Source organism: Trichomycterus rosablanca, chromosome 25 (genome assembly GCF_030014385.1).
Source record: "Trichomycterus rosablanca isolate fTriRos1 chromosome 25, fTriRos1.hap1, whole genome shotgun sequence".
In the NCBI taxonomy this organism is placed as follows: domain Eukaryota; kingdom Metazoa; phylum Chordata; class Actinopteri; order Siluriformes; family Trichomycteridae; genus Trichomycterus; species Trichomycterus rosablanca.
The window spans coordinates 17609863-17625851 of record NC_086012.1 but is presented as its reverse complement, the minus strand read 5'-3'; the positions used below and the strand labels follow the sequence as shown (position 1 = coordinate 17625851).

General features: G+C 47.9%; 1 protein-coding gene across 1 annotated transcript; it reads right to left on the bottom strand.

Moving 5' to 3' along the window:
- Nucleotides 1-331: 331 nt before the first annotated feature.
- Nucleotides 332-15905, bottom strand: rpap2 (RNA polymerase II associated protein 2). The gene is made up of 13 exons (XM_062987978.1): nucleotides 15820-15905; nucleotides 14787-14832; nucleotides 14535-14649; nucleotides 14327-14425; nucleotides 13740-13805; nucleotides 13316-13404; nucleotides 12499-12534; nucleotides 11864-12403; nucleotides 11292-11604; nucleotides 9564-9655; nucleotides 9047-9127; nucleotides 7142-7210; nucleotides 332-588 (listed from the first exon to the last, which is right to left on the bottom strand). Exons 1-13 carry the CDS (start codon nucleotides 15869-15871, stop codon nucleotides 402-404), a joined length of 1785 nt encoding a protein of 594 aa, XP_062844048.1. The 5' UTR covers nucleotides 15872-15905; the 3' UTR covers nucleotides 332-401.
- Nucleotides 15906-15989: the final 84 nt, after the last annotated feature.

The following is a 15989-nucleotide window of genomic DNA, read 5'->3' as shown; positions in this document are numbered from 1 at the left end:
GATTCATCCCAGGGCTGTTGCATTTCGTCCGGCTGAAAACGATCACAGAAGGGCAGTTGTAGCCTAGTGGTTAAGGTACTGGACTTGTAATCGAAAGGTCGCTGGTTCAAGTCCTACCACTGCCAGGTTGCCACTGTTGGGCCCTTATGCAAGGCTCTTGACACTCAATTGCTCAGACTGTATACTGTCACAGTATTGTAAGTCGCTTTGGATAAGAGCGTCTGCTAAATGCTGACAATGTAAACGCTCATGTCTGAAAAGCTCATGCTCAGGTGTCCAAATACTTTTGGTCATATTGTGTATTCTTTAAAGATGAAACATCACACCAGTGTTATTTTTCCAGATCAGTTTTATTAGGTTAGGATTTAGGTTTAAGTTCAGGTTTAGGTTTAAGTTCAGGTTTAGCAGTGCGGCGTCTCTGGCGGATCTGAGTTTGGAGGCTGGACGTTTCCCTCAGGTCTGAAGATCAGCACGAGGCTCCTCAGATCCTCGTCCTTCAGCTTCAGCACCTTCACCAGAGAGGAGACGAACTCCAGCGAAGACGTCCTGCTCATGGAGTCCCTCAGAGACGGGGACACTCCGGTCAGCCTGTCCGACACAGAACATACGGTCAGCAAGTTCAGATCTGAGGTCAGGAGGTCACGCCATCAATGGAGGTTCACATAAGCATTTAGTGCCCTTAAAAAGTATTCAACCCCATCCATCCACCCACCCACCCACTTACCCATCCATCCACCCACCCACTTACCCATCCATCCACCCACCCACTTACCCATCCATCCATCCATCCATCCATCCACCCACTTACCCATCCATCCATCCACCCACCCACTTACCCATCCATCCATCCATCCATCCATCCACCCACTTACCCATCCATCCATCCATCCATCCACCCACTTACCCATCCATCCATCCATCCATCCATCCACCCACTTACCCATCCATCCATCCATCCATCCACCCACTTACCCATCCATCCATCCATCCACCCACTTACCCATCCACTTACCCACCCATCCATCCACCCACCCACTTACCCATCCATCCACCCACCCACTTACCCATCCATCCATCCACCCACTTACCCATCCACTTACCCATCCATCCACCCACCCACTTACCCATCCATCCACCCACCCACTTACCCATCCATCCACCCACTTACCCATCCATCCATCCATCCACCCATCCACCCACCCACTTACCCATCCACCCACCCACTTACCCATCCATCCATCCATCCATCCACCCACTTACCCATCCATCCACCCACTTACCCATCCATCCACCCACCCACCCACTTACCCATCCATCCACCCACCCACTTACCCATCCATCCATCCACCCACTTACCCATCCACTTACCCATCCATCCACCCACCCACTTACCCATCCATCCACCCACCCACTTACCCATCCATCCACCCACTTACCCATCCATCCATCCATCCACCCATCCACCCATCCACCCACCCACCCATCCACTTACCCATCCATCCACCCACCCACTTACCCATCCATCCACCCACCCACTTACCCATCCATCCACCCACTTACCCATCCATCCATCCATCCACCCATCCACCCACCCACTTACCCATCCATCCATCCATCCATCCACCCACTTACCCATCCATCCACCCACTTACCCATCCATCCACCCACCCATCCACTTACCCATCCATCCACCCACCCACTTACCCATCCATCCACCCACCCACTTACCCATCCATCCACCCACCCACCCACTTACCCATCCATCCACCCACCCACTTACCCATCCATCCACCCACCCACTTACCCATCCATCCATCCATCCATCCACCCACCCACCCACTTACCCATCCATCCACCCACCCACTTACCCATCCATCCATCCATCCATCCATCCATCCATCCACCCACCCACCCACTTACCCATCCATCCATCCATCCACCCACCCACCCACCCACCCACCCACCCACTTACCCACTTACCCATCCATCCATCCATCCATCCATCCATCCATCCATCCATCCATCCACCCACTTACCCATCCATCCATCCATCCATCCATCCACCCACTTACCTATCCATCCACCCACCCACTTACCCATCCATCCACCCACCCACTTACCCATCCACCCACCCACTTATCCATCCACCCACCCACTTATCCATCCACCCACCCACTTATCCATCCACCCATCCACCCACTTACCCATCCATCCATCCATCCACCCACTTACCCATCCATCCATCCATCCACCCACTTACCTATCCATCCACCCACTTACCTATCCATCCACCCACCCACTTACCCATCCATCCACCCATCCACCCACCCACCCACTTACCCATCCATCCACCCACCCACTTACCCATCCATCCACCCACCCACCCACTTACCCACCCACCCACTTACCCATCCATCCACCCACCCACCCACTTACCCATCCATCCACCCACCCACCCACTTACCCATCCATCCACCCACCCACCCACTTACCCATCCATCCACCCACTTACCCATCCATCCATCCACCCACTTACCCATCCATCCACCCACTTACCCATCCATCCACCCACCCACTTACCCATCCATCCACCCACTTACCCATCCATCCATCCATCCACCCACTTACCCATCCATCCATCCATCCACCCACTTACCCATCCATCCACCCACCCACTTACCCATCCATCCACCCACCCACCCACTTACCCATCCATCCACCCACCCACCCACTTACCCATCCATCCACCCACCCACCCACTTACCCATCCATCCACCCACCCACTTACCCATCCATCCACCCACCCACCCACCCACTTACCCATCCATCCACCCACCCACCCACCCACCCACCCATCCATCCACCCACCCATCCATCCACCCACCCACCCACCCATCCATCCACCCACCCATCCATCCACCCACCCACTTACCCATCCATCCATCCATCCACCCACTTATCCATCCATCCATTCACTTACCCATCCATCCATCCACCCACTTACCCATCCATCCATCCACCCACCCACTTACCCATCCATCCATCCACCCACCCACCCACTTACCCATCCATCCATCCACCCACCCACCCACTTACCCATCCATCCAAACACCCACCCACCCACCCACTTACCCATCCATAGCTCCACCACTGCTATGTCACCACCTTCATTTCTTGAACAAAAACCCCTCTCATGTATTATACTTGATTTATACTGAAGTGCATTAATTCCATATTAATAATAATAATAATAATGTTTTATTTATATATAAAATTAAAACACTTATGACAGAGAGGGGGGGATGCACTGAGTGAAAAATTGCCCACACAAGGGGCAATTAGGTGCCTGGTCTCCTTTTAGCAGGCAGGTACGGGTGAGTTGTGTAGATAATCATCATTTTTGTGGTAGTAAAGCACCCGAGCGTCTCAGTTTCCCGCCCGCTCTAAGATTTCACCCGCTCTGTACATTATTCATGCGTCCGGGACAAAACGGCACGGCGTGACATCAGGTAAACAGAGTCCTGCGTCCGAATAATTCATGAACGGAAAGACGGGAGCGCGTGGTGCCGTTCGGGGTCACGATCAGAGCATGCGTTTATTTATTTTACTGTGATAGAGGCTGTAAAAGGCTGGACGTTTAGTGTGTAGTGTGATGAGAAATTGTACACACTACATGGACAAAAGTATTGGGACGCCAGACCATGAGCTTGCCTTTCTTTGTAGCTTTAAGATCATCCACAAGACTTTGGAGGAAATGTGTCTGTGGGAATTTGTGCCTGTTCAGTCAGGCACTGATGTTGGAGGGGAAGAGAAGCCCTGGCTCACGGTCTGAGTTTAATTCATCCCAAAAGTGTTAAGCTGGGAGAGTGTGAGAGGAACTGGAGCTCCGTGAAACACAACTAGTCAAACGACATCTTTATAGAGCTTAGTAATCATGCTGTAAGAGAAAGGGGACTTCCCTAAACTGTTGGCACAATGTTAAAAGCATGTCATGTAGCTTAGATCATTTTATACACGTGTTAGCAATAGATGTGGCAGAAACGACTACATTCATTCATTAGAAGGCGTGTCCACGTATTTATAACCATGGAGTGCATCATGATTCTGCTCGGTAGCCCATTTCAGATCCACTGGATCCACCGTGACCCTGACCAGGATTAGTGTTTACTGAAGATAAACGGTAAACAAAACGTCACGATCGCGCAGCACGATCATCCGTAGTTTGAATAAATCAGCTCATGAAGGTCTAAATACGCTACTCATTCATTCTACGTTTTGTTTACCCCGGTCAGGGTTGCAGTGGTACTGGCGCCACCCAGAACGCACCACAGTACGCGCTCGACAGGCTGCCTATCCATTCAATAGGTGTGGCGCGATCTGTACCGTGGTAAATCATAAATCAGAGTCGTGTTATTGAGCAGTTTTGTTTAAAGGGGGGTTGTGGGGTTATTAGTCAGGTGGAATTTTTCCCATGCTGCACTGCTGCTGCCGTTCACACTATCACAGATTGTCAGTAATCAGGCCGAGATAAAGCCGCCGAGCGTATTGACTCAGACGGGAGCAGCACGGAACTCTGGGCCTCGTCCGGGCCCCCATAAAACCTGGAGAGGTCCCACACAGCACCTGTCGCCGGGCAAACAAACCGCACACACACACACACACACACACACTTCTATTGTTCTGCATCCAGACCTGGCATTTAGTAGATGCCTTCATCCAAAGCGACTTGTTTATGGCTAATGGTAGCAAGCTGGCAGTGGAGGGGCTTGAACCAGCGACCTTTCGATTACTAGTCCAGTACCTCAACCGCTAGGCTACAACTGCCAACTAATCCTTTAGTCGATTGATCTGGGTGGCACGACGGCACGGTGGGTAGCTCTGGCGCCTCACAGCGGGTTAACACAGGTCCTGGGTTCGATTCCCATGTGTAGTGGTGGTACAGAGGTAAAAGGGACAGTTGTGGCTCAGTGGTTAAGGTACTGGACTAGTAATCAGAAGGTTGCTGGTTCAAGCACCACCACAGCCAGGTTGCCACTGTTGGGCCCCTGAGCGAGGCCCTTAATGTTCAATTGCTCCAACTGTATTCAGTCATAATTTTGAATAAAAGCGGCGGCTCGGTGGGTAGCACTGTCGCCTCACAGCGGGTTAACACAGGTCCTGGGTTCGATTCCCATGTGTGGTTGGCATGTTCTCCCCGTGTCTGTGTGGGTTTCCTCCCACAGTTCAAAAACGTGCAGTCAGGCTGGAGGTACAAAAATTGCCCCTGGGTGTGAACGTGTGTGTGTGTGTGTGTGTGTGTGGCGACCTGTCAGGGGGTGCTTCCTAATTTTTGTCAAGTGACCTGCACCCACCGCGACCCTGACCAGGTAAAGTGGTGGTAAAACACACAATGACAGAATGATAAATGTGTGCAGTTAGTCCTGATATTGATGGTACATCAACAAGTGTTAGTGAGTGTTTGACTGTAAGGGGAGTTTGGCAGGTTCCACTATGTGGTGGTGGTGGTGGTGGTGGTGGTGGGGGGCGTCCCTAATTAGGAGGAGTGTATCCGGACGTGGGCGTCCCATCCTGGTCCCACCTGTTTTTAGGGTTTGGTTGTAATTCTATTTATTCTGTGGTCAGTCAGATTGGTTTAGCATTTGCTCACGATGTTCTTGTATAAAGACGCTTTGTGAGCAGCACAGCATGAGTTTATTGATTGTTTTTGTTTATTTATTTATTTTTAAATAGATTAAAATGTCAGTGCACCCAGACCCCAAAAACTACATTCTGATCTCTGTGAAGAAACGTCGGAGTGAAAAGTTACAGTAATAAAAATAAAAAAGGTTATAAATGCTCACACTTCAGAGGCCTGAGTACACCTCATTAACCCTGAGATTAAAATCAAGAGGACACCCGGCGCTATCTCCACCTTCCACACACACACACACACACACACACACACACACACACACACAGGTGGAATTACCGAGTGGGTGTTCCTGCAGAGAAAACAATGCTCCCTGATTTCTCCAGCTTTACAATCCTGCACTCCAGCTGTTCCAGATGCCGCACACACACACTTTCACTAACTGCTATAAACCCCGATCAGCAGCTTTCAGCAGATAACACCCCCCTCCCTGCCGCCGCCGCCGCCCCCCCCCCAGCACTACCACTACCACTACCACTACCACTATCTGTAGAATCTGAGCCCTGATAAACACCGAGCAGACGAGGAACCGTTCCACCTCCGTCCCGAAATAAAAATGCCGACACACTCGGTACTTTCCCAGGTCAGATCGGAGATTGTTTCGCAGAACTGAATTAGGGAACTTCGCCGCGCAGACACACAGTGAAGAAGTTGAAGGTTTGTTAGTGCGGTTTAACCGAAACGAAGCTACACTAACACTATAGGATCAAAAGTATTGGGACACCTCCTCTTCTAATTATTATTATTATTATTTTAAATCTTGCGTTTTAGGCACAACAGCTGCTAACGCGCGTAATAAATGAATTATATAAAGGAAACGATAGATGTGCAGCGTCCTGCACGGAGCCCTGACCTCACAGCAAAAAAGGTCCTGGGTTCGATTCCCAGGTGGCACGACCTGGGTACTTCCTGTATCTGTGTGGGTTTCCTCCGGGTGCTCCAGTTTCTCCTAGGTGTGACCGTGAGCGTGTGTCCTGTGATGTCTCCTACCTTTCGCCCAGTGAACTGCACCCACCGCGTCCCTGACCAGAATGAAGTGTTAGTGAAACCCATGAATGAATGAATGACAGAATGATAAATGTGCGCCTCACTCAACAGCTCCGGAATGAACCAGAACATGAACCTCAGCGCCCAGCCGTACAAATGCTGGGCACAAGCGGGCACGAATCCCCACAGACATGCGCCAAAGTCTCGTGAGAAGCCTTCCCAGAAGAGCGGCCGTTCTAGGTTAAATGATCACACACAGGTCGCTCTATTTCAATACCGTTTGTTTTTGTGGGGCGTCCGACTAATCACGTCTGTGTAGACGCCCGGCGGGCCGACAGCACCTCCCGAGATCAGCGGAACGGCCCGCTGTGCCACCCGAGAAAGAAGTGAAAGCGTTCTCGAGTTCTTAGAAACACGTTTCCTTATTTTCTAGAGTCAGAACCCAGGAACGTTAAAGGAACTTACGCTGAAAGAAGAACCAGAGCGATCAGGGTCCACTCTGGAGGCTTGTGTATGATGTTGACGTTCGTGAATCTGGAACACACACACACACACACACACACACACACACGCGTCACAATCTGATCATCACAGTTCGCTTGAAAGTAAAATCTGATCCTGGTTGTGATTTCGCAGAGCTTTACTCCCAGTTAAAACCAACCATGCGCTGCTGGAATGACTAGAAGTCACATGTCCAATCGTGTCTGTGTGGACGCGCGACTGGCCAATAGCACCCCTGAGATTCGATCCCGGATCTGAGCGTTGCTGGACTGGTGTAATAGACCCCTGTGCCACCTGAGCGCTTTAATGCCAACCATGCGATAAATAATCTGATTACTGGGCTATATGGCCATAGGGCAGTGGTAGCTCAGTGGTTAAGGTACTGGACTAGTAATCAAAAGGTTGCCACCACCAAGCTGCCACTGTTGGGCCCCTGAGCAAGGCCCTTAATCCTCAATTGCTCAAATCGTAAATCGTGTTCAGTCATAACTGTAAGTTGCTTTGGATAAAAGCGTCCGCTAAATGCTGCAAATGATAATAATAATAAGAGGCATGTTGGACGTCCAATTTCTTAGAAGGCTTGTCAAGACTTTGAAGTGTGTCTGTGGGGATTTGTGCCCATTCAGTCAAGTGATAACAGATATTGTACGGCTGGGCACTGATGGTGATGGTCCCGTTCATTCCAAGTTTCTTTAAACTGAGTCTTCCTTCATGCTGGAACAGAAAGGGGCCTTCCCTAAACTGTTGCTGCCATGCTAGACACATATGTTTCTTTTATATACTTGATTTATTACACCCGTCAGCCTTTATTGTGGTTAAATCAAATTAATTACATTAAATCATAAATTAAAAGGGGCGTCCCGATACTCTTTTGCACAAGCGCTTCAGTAATCGGACCGAGATCAACCTGCCGCGTCCACACGGGCGAACGTCAGGACGCGGATCGGTAAAACAGCCGCTCTGAGAGGAGACGCCAGGTCGCCGAAGCGCTACGTCCCGACACCTCCGCCCGGGGGGGGGGTGTTTGTGTGCCCGGCTCAGATTCAGCGGCCCTGAACGGGAGGAGCTGAATTCCTGGAAGCGGCTTCAATCTAAGAGTGAAGTGGTTCTTCAGAATCGCCGTAAATCAGCTCGGCGAGAACTTCCTGTTGATCAGAACTTCACTTCTTTTGGGACTCCCGTCATCTCACGGCTCTTATAAACGTTCCACTGATGAATTTTGGGTGGAAAAAAGGTCTCACATCCAAAGCAGGACTTGTCTGTGTGGACGCCTGACCGGCTGACAGCGCTGGGTGTGCGTCATAGATCTCTGAGCCATCTGAGAAGTACGTCTATAGAACTACACGACATGTCCAAAATGATGTGGACACCTGATTATGACCTTGAAGGACGTTTTGGAACATCTTCCTTTCTTCTGCCAAGGCTTTGCACAAGATTTTGAAACATTACTGTGGAAATTTGTACCAATTTAGTCAAAAATTGGTAGTCATTTCTAAATCGGGCGCCAAGTTGGATGACAGCGCTTGGCTTAATCGTTTGATGTGAGGGACCTTGACAAATGAGGTCTTTTTGTCCTCACTTCGTGCACAGGGGCATGTGGGTGTGTCTAGAACCGGACAGATTCAAGCCTGGCATCATGGTTCCTCCATCAAGAGAGAGCAGGTTGCCAACGGAGTGAGAAATAAACCGTGATAAACAGAAACACGTCCACCTGGAGCAAATTAAGGCTCAACAAAAAGCAGAGGAACCGACACGTCAATCGTTTATGCCTCCGTGCCCCCTCTGCAGGCCTTATATACGATTCTGTAAGCGAGCCACCTGCTATCTTCCACCACAAAGAAACAAGACGTAACAAGACATGAAGCTCACCTGAAGGTCCTGACCAAGCTGTTGATGTCGTTGATGATCTCGTTCATGGTCACACCCAGAGGTCCGACCACGTCCTTTGAACTACAGCACAAAGCAGACGTGTTAAAAATATTCATCATTCTTCATCATCCCGACCGAGGAGAGCTGCAGACTATCACGCACCACTTCTTTTTACCTGTCGTAAAAGCCATATTGCATTTGCATTGCATTGCTGTCCATGAACCAACCATCCCTCATGCAAAAGCCTCAACCAACCAGCAAGGAGGAACCCATTCGACCTTTTAGTTCCTCGGATACAGCCAGTCTTGCCTGTGTGGACGCCAGGTCAGGTCAATAGCACAGCTTGGGGGGGGGGTTACATGGCAGTGGATTCACAATTGGGAATTGGAAATGACTAAATCTGTAATTTGTACCAAACTGTCCGACTGTTACCACGTGTCCATACACTTTTGCGTACAGATCAGTGTGAATCTAAATGCAGGTAAACTGGCCTGACTGATGAATGTTGAATTCGAACCTTCTGCAGAGCTTCTCCACGGCGATGCGTCTCTGGATGGCGTGCTGGGCGTGAGAGTCGACCAACGGCAACGGAGGGGCGTCGTTCTCCCGCTGAAACGTACAGATTAAAACAAAACACGTGTGTGAGTTATGGCAGAATATACACAAAAATATCTAAAGAGTCGAACTGCAGAGTCATAATGCAGGATTTTGTTTATCTGGGTTATTTCTTTCTATTTATTTTTGCATTTTCTTTCCCCGATTTAGCGTAGTCAATCTGTCCTCCACTGCTGTGGATCCCTGATTGCGTTCAAGGAGGGTATATTTGCTAGCGGCCCCCTTCTTTACGCCCGTGTTTCCGCACAGACGCCTCTATCCGTTAACCATGCTCATTTAACAGTGTTTGAAGACACCACCCACTTAGTCCGGTCTTTTCCCATCCAGCAGACACAGTGGCCAATTTGTGTCTGCTGCAGACGCTGCCAACTGTGCCTGCTAGATGAAGTCAGGTCAAGTCAAGTCAAATTTATTTATATAGCACTTTTTACAATGGACATTGTCTCAAAGCAACTTTACAGAATCCAGGACCAACAGATAAAAAACCCCTATTGAGCGAGCCGAGGGCGACAGTGGCAAGGAAAAACTCCCTTAAAATTACAGGAAGAATCATTGAGAGGAACCAGACTCAGCAGGGACCCCCGTCCTTCTTGGGTGGCCTGGAGGATGACGCCCAGCTGGCCGGTAGCAGAGTCGGCGTGTTCGGAATCGCTGGGGTGCTAGTGGAAGATCCCGCTGGGCTCATTATCTGGGTTTAACACATATGCATAATTTTATGGCAAGACAGGTATTATAATTCTGTTTGCTCGTTTTATCTCGTCTAATTTTGGCTATTTTATATTTTCATTTGTGCTGGTTTTACTGTATTATTGGCTTGTACTTAATATTTATATGTTTTCATACATAAAAAAACCTGATTTTCAACCAGTTTTAAACACTTAGTGTCATGAAATAGGCCAGTGGTAGCTCAGTGGTTAAGGTACTGGACTAGTAAACAGAAGGTTGCCGGTTCAAGCCCCGCCACCACCAAGTTGCCACTGTTGGGTCCCTGAGCAAGGCCCTTAACCCTCAACTGCTCATCGTGTTCAGATCATTGTGTAAGTCGCTTTGGATAAAAGCGTCTGCTAAATGCTGAAAATGTAAATGTAAAATGTAAATGATTTCAGTTTGTTTTTCGATTGAATTGCACAGATTAAAGTTCACATTAAAGATGAAAATAAATCTGAATTAATTCATCTTGGTCTGATTTTTTACATCATAAAAACCCGTCACTGTAACAGGGGTGTGTAAACTTTTTATATCCACTGTAAAACTATTACTGGACGAGTCTGGGTCCGGCCGGGCTCTGCTGCTTGTATGTAGCGCCCACAGCAGGTCTCTGTAAGGAACTGCACATTTAAAACACCAAGATGTGGACAAAAGTATTGGGACACCCCCTCAAACACACACACATAGACACACACACACCAGTCAATAATGAAAAATAAGCAGAGCTGTGAAACCACTAGGATGACTGAATAGGCAGGAATTCCCACATGCACAGTCTAAAACACAGTGGAAGGATTAAAGCCTTAGAAATAGAGCGACGCTACCGTATTAATGCAGATGGAATGCAGTGTAAGGTGTCCGGATACTTTATAGACAATATAGACAATCTCTATACAGATAAAAGGGTTCAACTACAGCTCACCTGGGCGTGGTTACTCTCCCCCGCGGTCAGATTTTGGACCTCCTCGGGCAGGACACACCCTCCCTTGTAGAACTCCTGCACTCGGAGCTCCAGCATCTCCGTCTCCTTCTTCAGAGTCTGATGATCTGGAGCTGGAGCGGAGGGTCGGTGTGTTCCCTCTTCTGCTCCTCCTCCTCCCTGGTCTGAACCTCTCTTCTGCTCTGGAACCTCCTCCGGATCCTCCAGATCATCCTCATCCAGCTCTTCTTCCTCCTCGACTTTACTTTGTTCCACGGCTTTGGTCTGTGATGTGTAACCAGGTCCACAGAGAAACCTAAATCAGGAATAAGGTAGGAAAAATCCACCATTGGGAACCGGAAATGACTAAATTAGTAAAATTTTTACTGGCTACGGCTGTTGGATTCTCAGCGCCCATATAAACAGGGCTAGTTTGACTACCCATATTAAATAAAGTCACTGGCAATTTCATAAAGAAACCCCGTAGAACATGTGTCATGCTTACTGTCAGGCGTCCACATACTTTTGGCACACTTATGTTGTAATGTGGGTTCCGAGTTGAAGGTTAATCGTACCTCATGGTTTCCTCAGTTTTCCACTCAGTCAGAGTGCGTCGTAGAGCCTCCAGCACGCCGAGCGTGACCGACGGAGGTTCTGCTCTCGACTGCGCATGGTTCTTTAGCAGGTTCTTCAGTCCAGCAGCGCCTTTCTTGCTCATACCCACTTCTGAGATGTTCAGTCCAGGTTCTGCAGCCTTCTCATGTGCATCGTTAGCTGTTTGTGCAGGAGCATCAGATAAATCACACCGGTCCAGAAGGTCCGTCGTTTCCTCCACACCACGTTCTACAGGTGTAGCTTCATCAACACGCCCGGATTCAACCCGGTCAGTTGGTTTCGTCCCGTCTTCGTCGTGCCGCTTGGGCAGGTTCCCCCAGTGCACCCGGGGACGTGAGCACTGTCCGGACACCACGCTGGACACGAAACTCTGCTCGTCCTCGCTGTCCGAGCTCTCCCTGGAAGATCCACGACGTATCGAGGAATCCGGGGCGGGACTTTCTACTTCTGTCAGGTACACCGGTCTGTCGGTCAGCTCCACCTCAACTCCTGAGCTTCCCCTAAAGGTGGGGTGGGGGAGGGAGGTGTATATAAATAAGCACGATGCATGAAAATGTACAAAATATTAACAATAACACACAGGGTGGATACGTACCCATCACCTTTCTTCATCAGCTTAATGTCAGGAGGGCTGAAAATGAAAAGTAAGGATCAGAAAGGACACAGCTGGAGCAAAATACTGTACACTATATGGCCAAAAGTATTCGGACACCTGACAATGAGTTTGTCGGACGTACCACATGTACATTTACATTTTTAATATTTACCAGACGCTTTTATCCAAAGCGAATTACAGTACTGTGACAGTATATAGTCTGAGCAGCAAAGGTTTAAGTGCCTTGCTCAAGGGCCCAACAGTGGCAGTCTGGGCGTGGTGGGGCTTAAACCAGCCACCTTCAAATTACTAGTCCAATACTTAACCACTAGGCTACAACTACAAAAGATGACAGCATTTGTATTGCTGAGCAGTGATGTTAAGGTTCCGCTTCATTCCAGAGCTGTTCACTGGAGTTTATGTCTTTGTAGAGCTTGCTTTGTGCACCTGACATTCTGGAACTGGAAAGGACCTTCCCTAAACTGTTAATGCAAAGTTGGAAGCATAGAATTTCCTCTCCATGTTGCGAAGTCCAGAGAAAAGCTTCTTAAAGTACATATTAATAAGTGTGGTTTTGAATGAGCACTACTATCTTGCCCATGTAGTGTACGTACGTAAACATGGAGCTGTAGCCTGGTGGGTAGGTTACTGGACTCGTAATTGAAAGGTCGCTGGTTTAAGCCCCAACACTGCCAGGCTGCCACTGTTTGGCCCCTGAGCAAGGCCCTTAACCCCCAACTGCTCAGACTATATACTGTCACAGTGCTGTAAGTCGCTTGGGATAAAAGTGTCCGCTAATTGCCGAAGGTGGTGGTACCTCTCCTCCTTCCTGAGCCACAGCGGTGATTTAGAAATCTGGACTTCAAGATGTTTTGAGGCTATGAAGCAGAAATCGCTGCAAAAGCACTGAAACAGAAACATAATTACATTCACTCACTGACAGTTCTTTGTCTGTGACTAAATAATTAGGAAACGATCAGGAAAAAGGGGCTAATTTGACTTTTTTTATTTATAGGAGGCCTGTTTTTGGTGGTTCTTGGATTACGTCTGAGTATGCAGACAAATCACCAGTGACAAGCCTTTATGGTTAAATGGCTATTTTGTTAAATGATATAGTCAATTGATTGTAGCATAAAAAGCCTACAATTGACATGTAATTAGGGTTTTGTGTGTGTGTGTGTGTGTGTGGGATACAGTTTGTATATCCCACCCCTTATAATTCTTCTCTATAGATGCTTTACCTTACGTTCCGTGATGTCATAGACTTTATTGGTCCTGGTGGAAATTTTATACTGCTGAGAAGGAACCTGAAAAGCACACAAACACATTAAACATCAAACTGCAAACCAGACTGATAATTCCTGCTTAAATATATAAAATATATGTATATAAAAAACATTTGTACATTGATGCCCTGTCTCATCCATTATATTTGAATAAATGTTGATTTCTAAGGGCTGCTCCCGTTAGGCGTTGCCACAGCGGGTCATTCATCTGGCACAGTTTTTTACACCTTCCTGACCCAAAACTTGAGATTTTCCGGGTTGGGAACTGGCACTAAGGATGCAACTGCTATGTTCACGTACCGCCATGCACCTTCTGTATCTGTAAGCACAGCCTGGGATTCGAACCCCTGGCTCTCAGCATTACTCCACAGGATGAAAAGAAATTAAGCGCCCAACAACTGCACTCATGCAGAAGGGGATGCGTGATAGCCTGCGGCTCTCCACAGGCAGGGTGGGGGTCTGCAGCGGTGATAGAAGTTAGATTTGGGGAACTAGATACGACTAGATTGGGAGGAAAGAGGGGAATCTGTAAAAGATCTTACATTAGTGAGTGTGTTGGAGCACACAGGATATCCACACAGTTTAGCAATGGAACGTTCCTCCACTGCATCTCTGTAGTTGGCTGGTGTGATCAGTCGGACCTGCAGCAAACACACACACACACACACAGAGACACATCAGGTCAGAAGGAACAGAGAAAACACCACAACAGGTGTGCATGTGTGTGTGTTCTATAGCCACTATGCTTACACAGTCAGTGAGAAAATCCTCGCTAACGTTCTCGTCCAGCAGTCGCTCCACCACCTGAAGAGCTCGTTTCTCTAATTCAAGTTTCTCCCTCAGACTCTCCTTCAGAATCTCCCTCCTGTTAATAAAACAAGCTTATTAATACTGTACATAAATTAATCATACAGTCCTGAAATCTGGTCCAGCAGCGGTGTAGTCAGTCACAGTGATGAATGTGGAGGACAGAACAACAGGACACGTGCTGGACGTCATTACCTCCTGGCCTCCTCTTCTGCTGACCTCACTTGACCGGCTTTTCCAACTGCAGAGAAAAGAGGCACTGTGTTAAATTACAAAAGTATTAAGTTATGTCGTTCTAAGTGCTTTAGACAGTGGACACGAGTGGGCACTTTGACTGGCCTGCAACTACATTGTATGTTGTGACACATTTCTTTACCTGTTCTTTTGAAGTAAAATACACTTCTTTTATTTATCGATTATTTATTAATTAGGATGTTAACGTCATGTTTTACACAATTTGGTTACTTCAATGACAGGACAGGTAGTTACTGGTTACACAAGATTCACCAGTTCAAGTTTAATGTCAAACACAGTCTTGGTCAATTTTGTATCTCCAATTCACCTCACTTGCACGTCTTTGTACTGTTGGAGGAAACCGGAGCATCCGGAGGAAACCCACATAGACACGAGGAGAACATGCAAATCAAAACGGAGAAAGGACCCGGACCGCCCCACCTGGGGATCGAACCCAGGACCTTCTTGCTGTAAGGTGAAGGTGCTAAACCCTAGATGTGTTTGTGGTGATTCTTGGAATACTCAAACCTTATGGTGACTGTTTGGTGTTTCTTCCTGATTTTGGCTTGGAGACAACTGTTCCATACACTCAGGACTTACAGGTTATAGGGATGAGTTGCTTGAGGTTCTGCTTTTTGAAATCTGCAGAGCTTTCTTGACATTCTTATTAGGCTTAGCCTAACTGGTGCATCCAAACTACTCCTATTTATATGGGCACAGAGAAGTCAACACCCAAAGTCGATGAATAAGTTAGGAGGAGATATTTTTGCCTATTGATTGTGTACTAAACAGAAACAAACCAGTTTCAGAATGTATTATAATCCTGAGACTGCTAGAAAGTGCTTCTATCTAACGTGTATGTATTTTTTTCGAACGTGGCTGTATTTTACTGTCGACTTTATTTAGGTATCTTATATATTAATAATATATATAGTAGATCACACTTATAGAGCATGATAAGTCATTAAAACGCATTATTTTACACAGCACTCACCTTTCTTTCTCTTCTTTGACGACCTAAATTGTCTCTTCTCACCGGCTTCCATGCTCTCGGCTACCAAAACATATCACGGCTGCGTCCCAAACGGCACACTTCCTCCCTTAATAGTGTGTAAAATTGTGCACAACAAAGTGCGCTAGATAAACCCTAGATAGCGTGTTAGT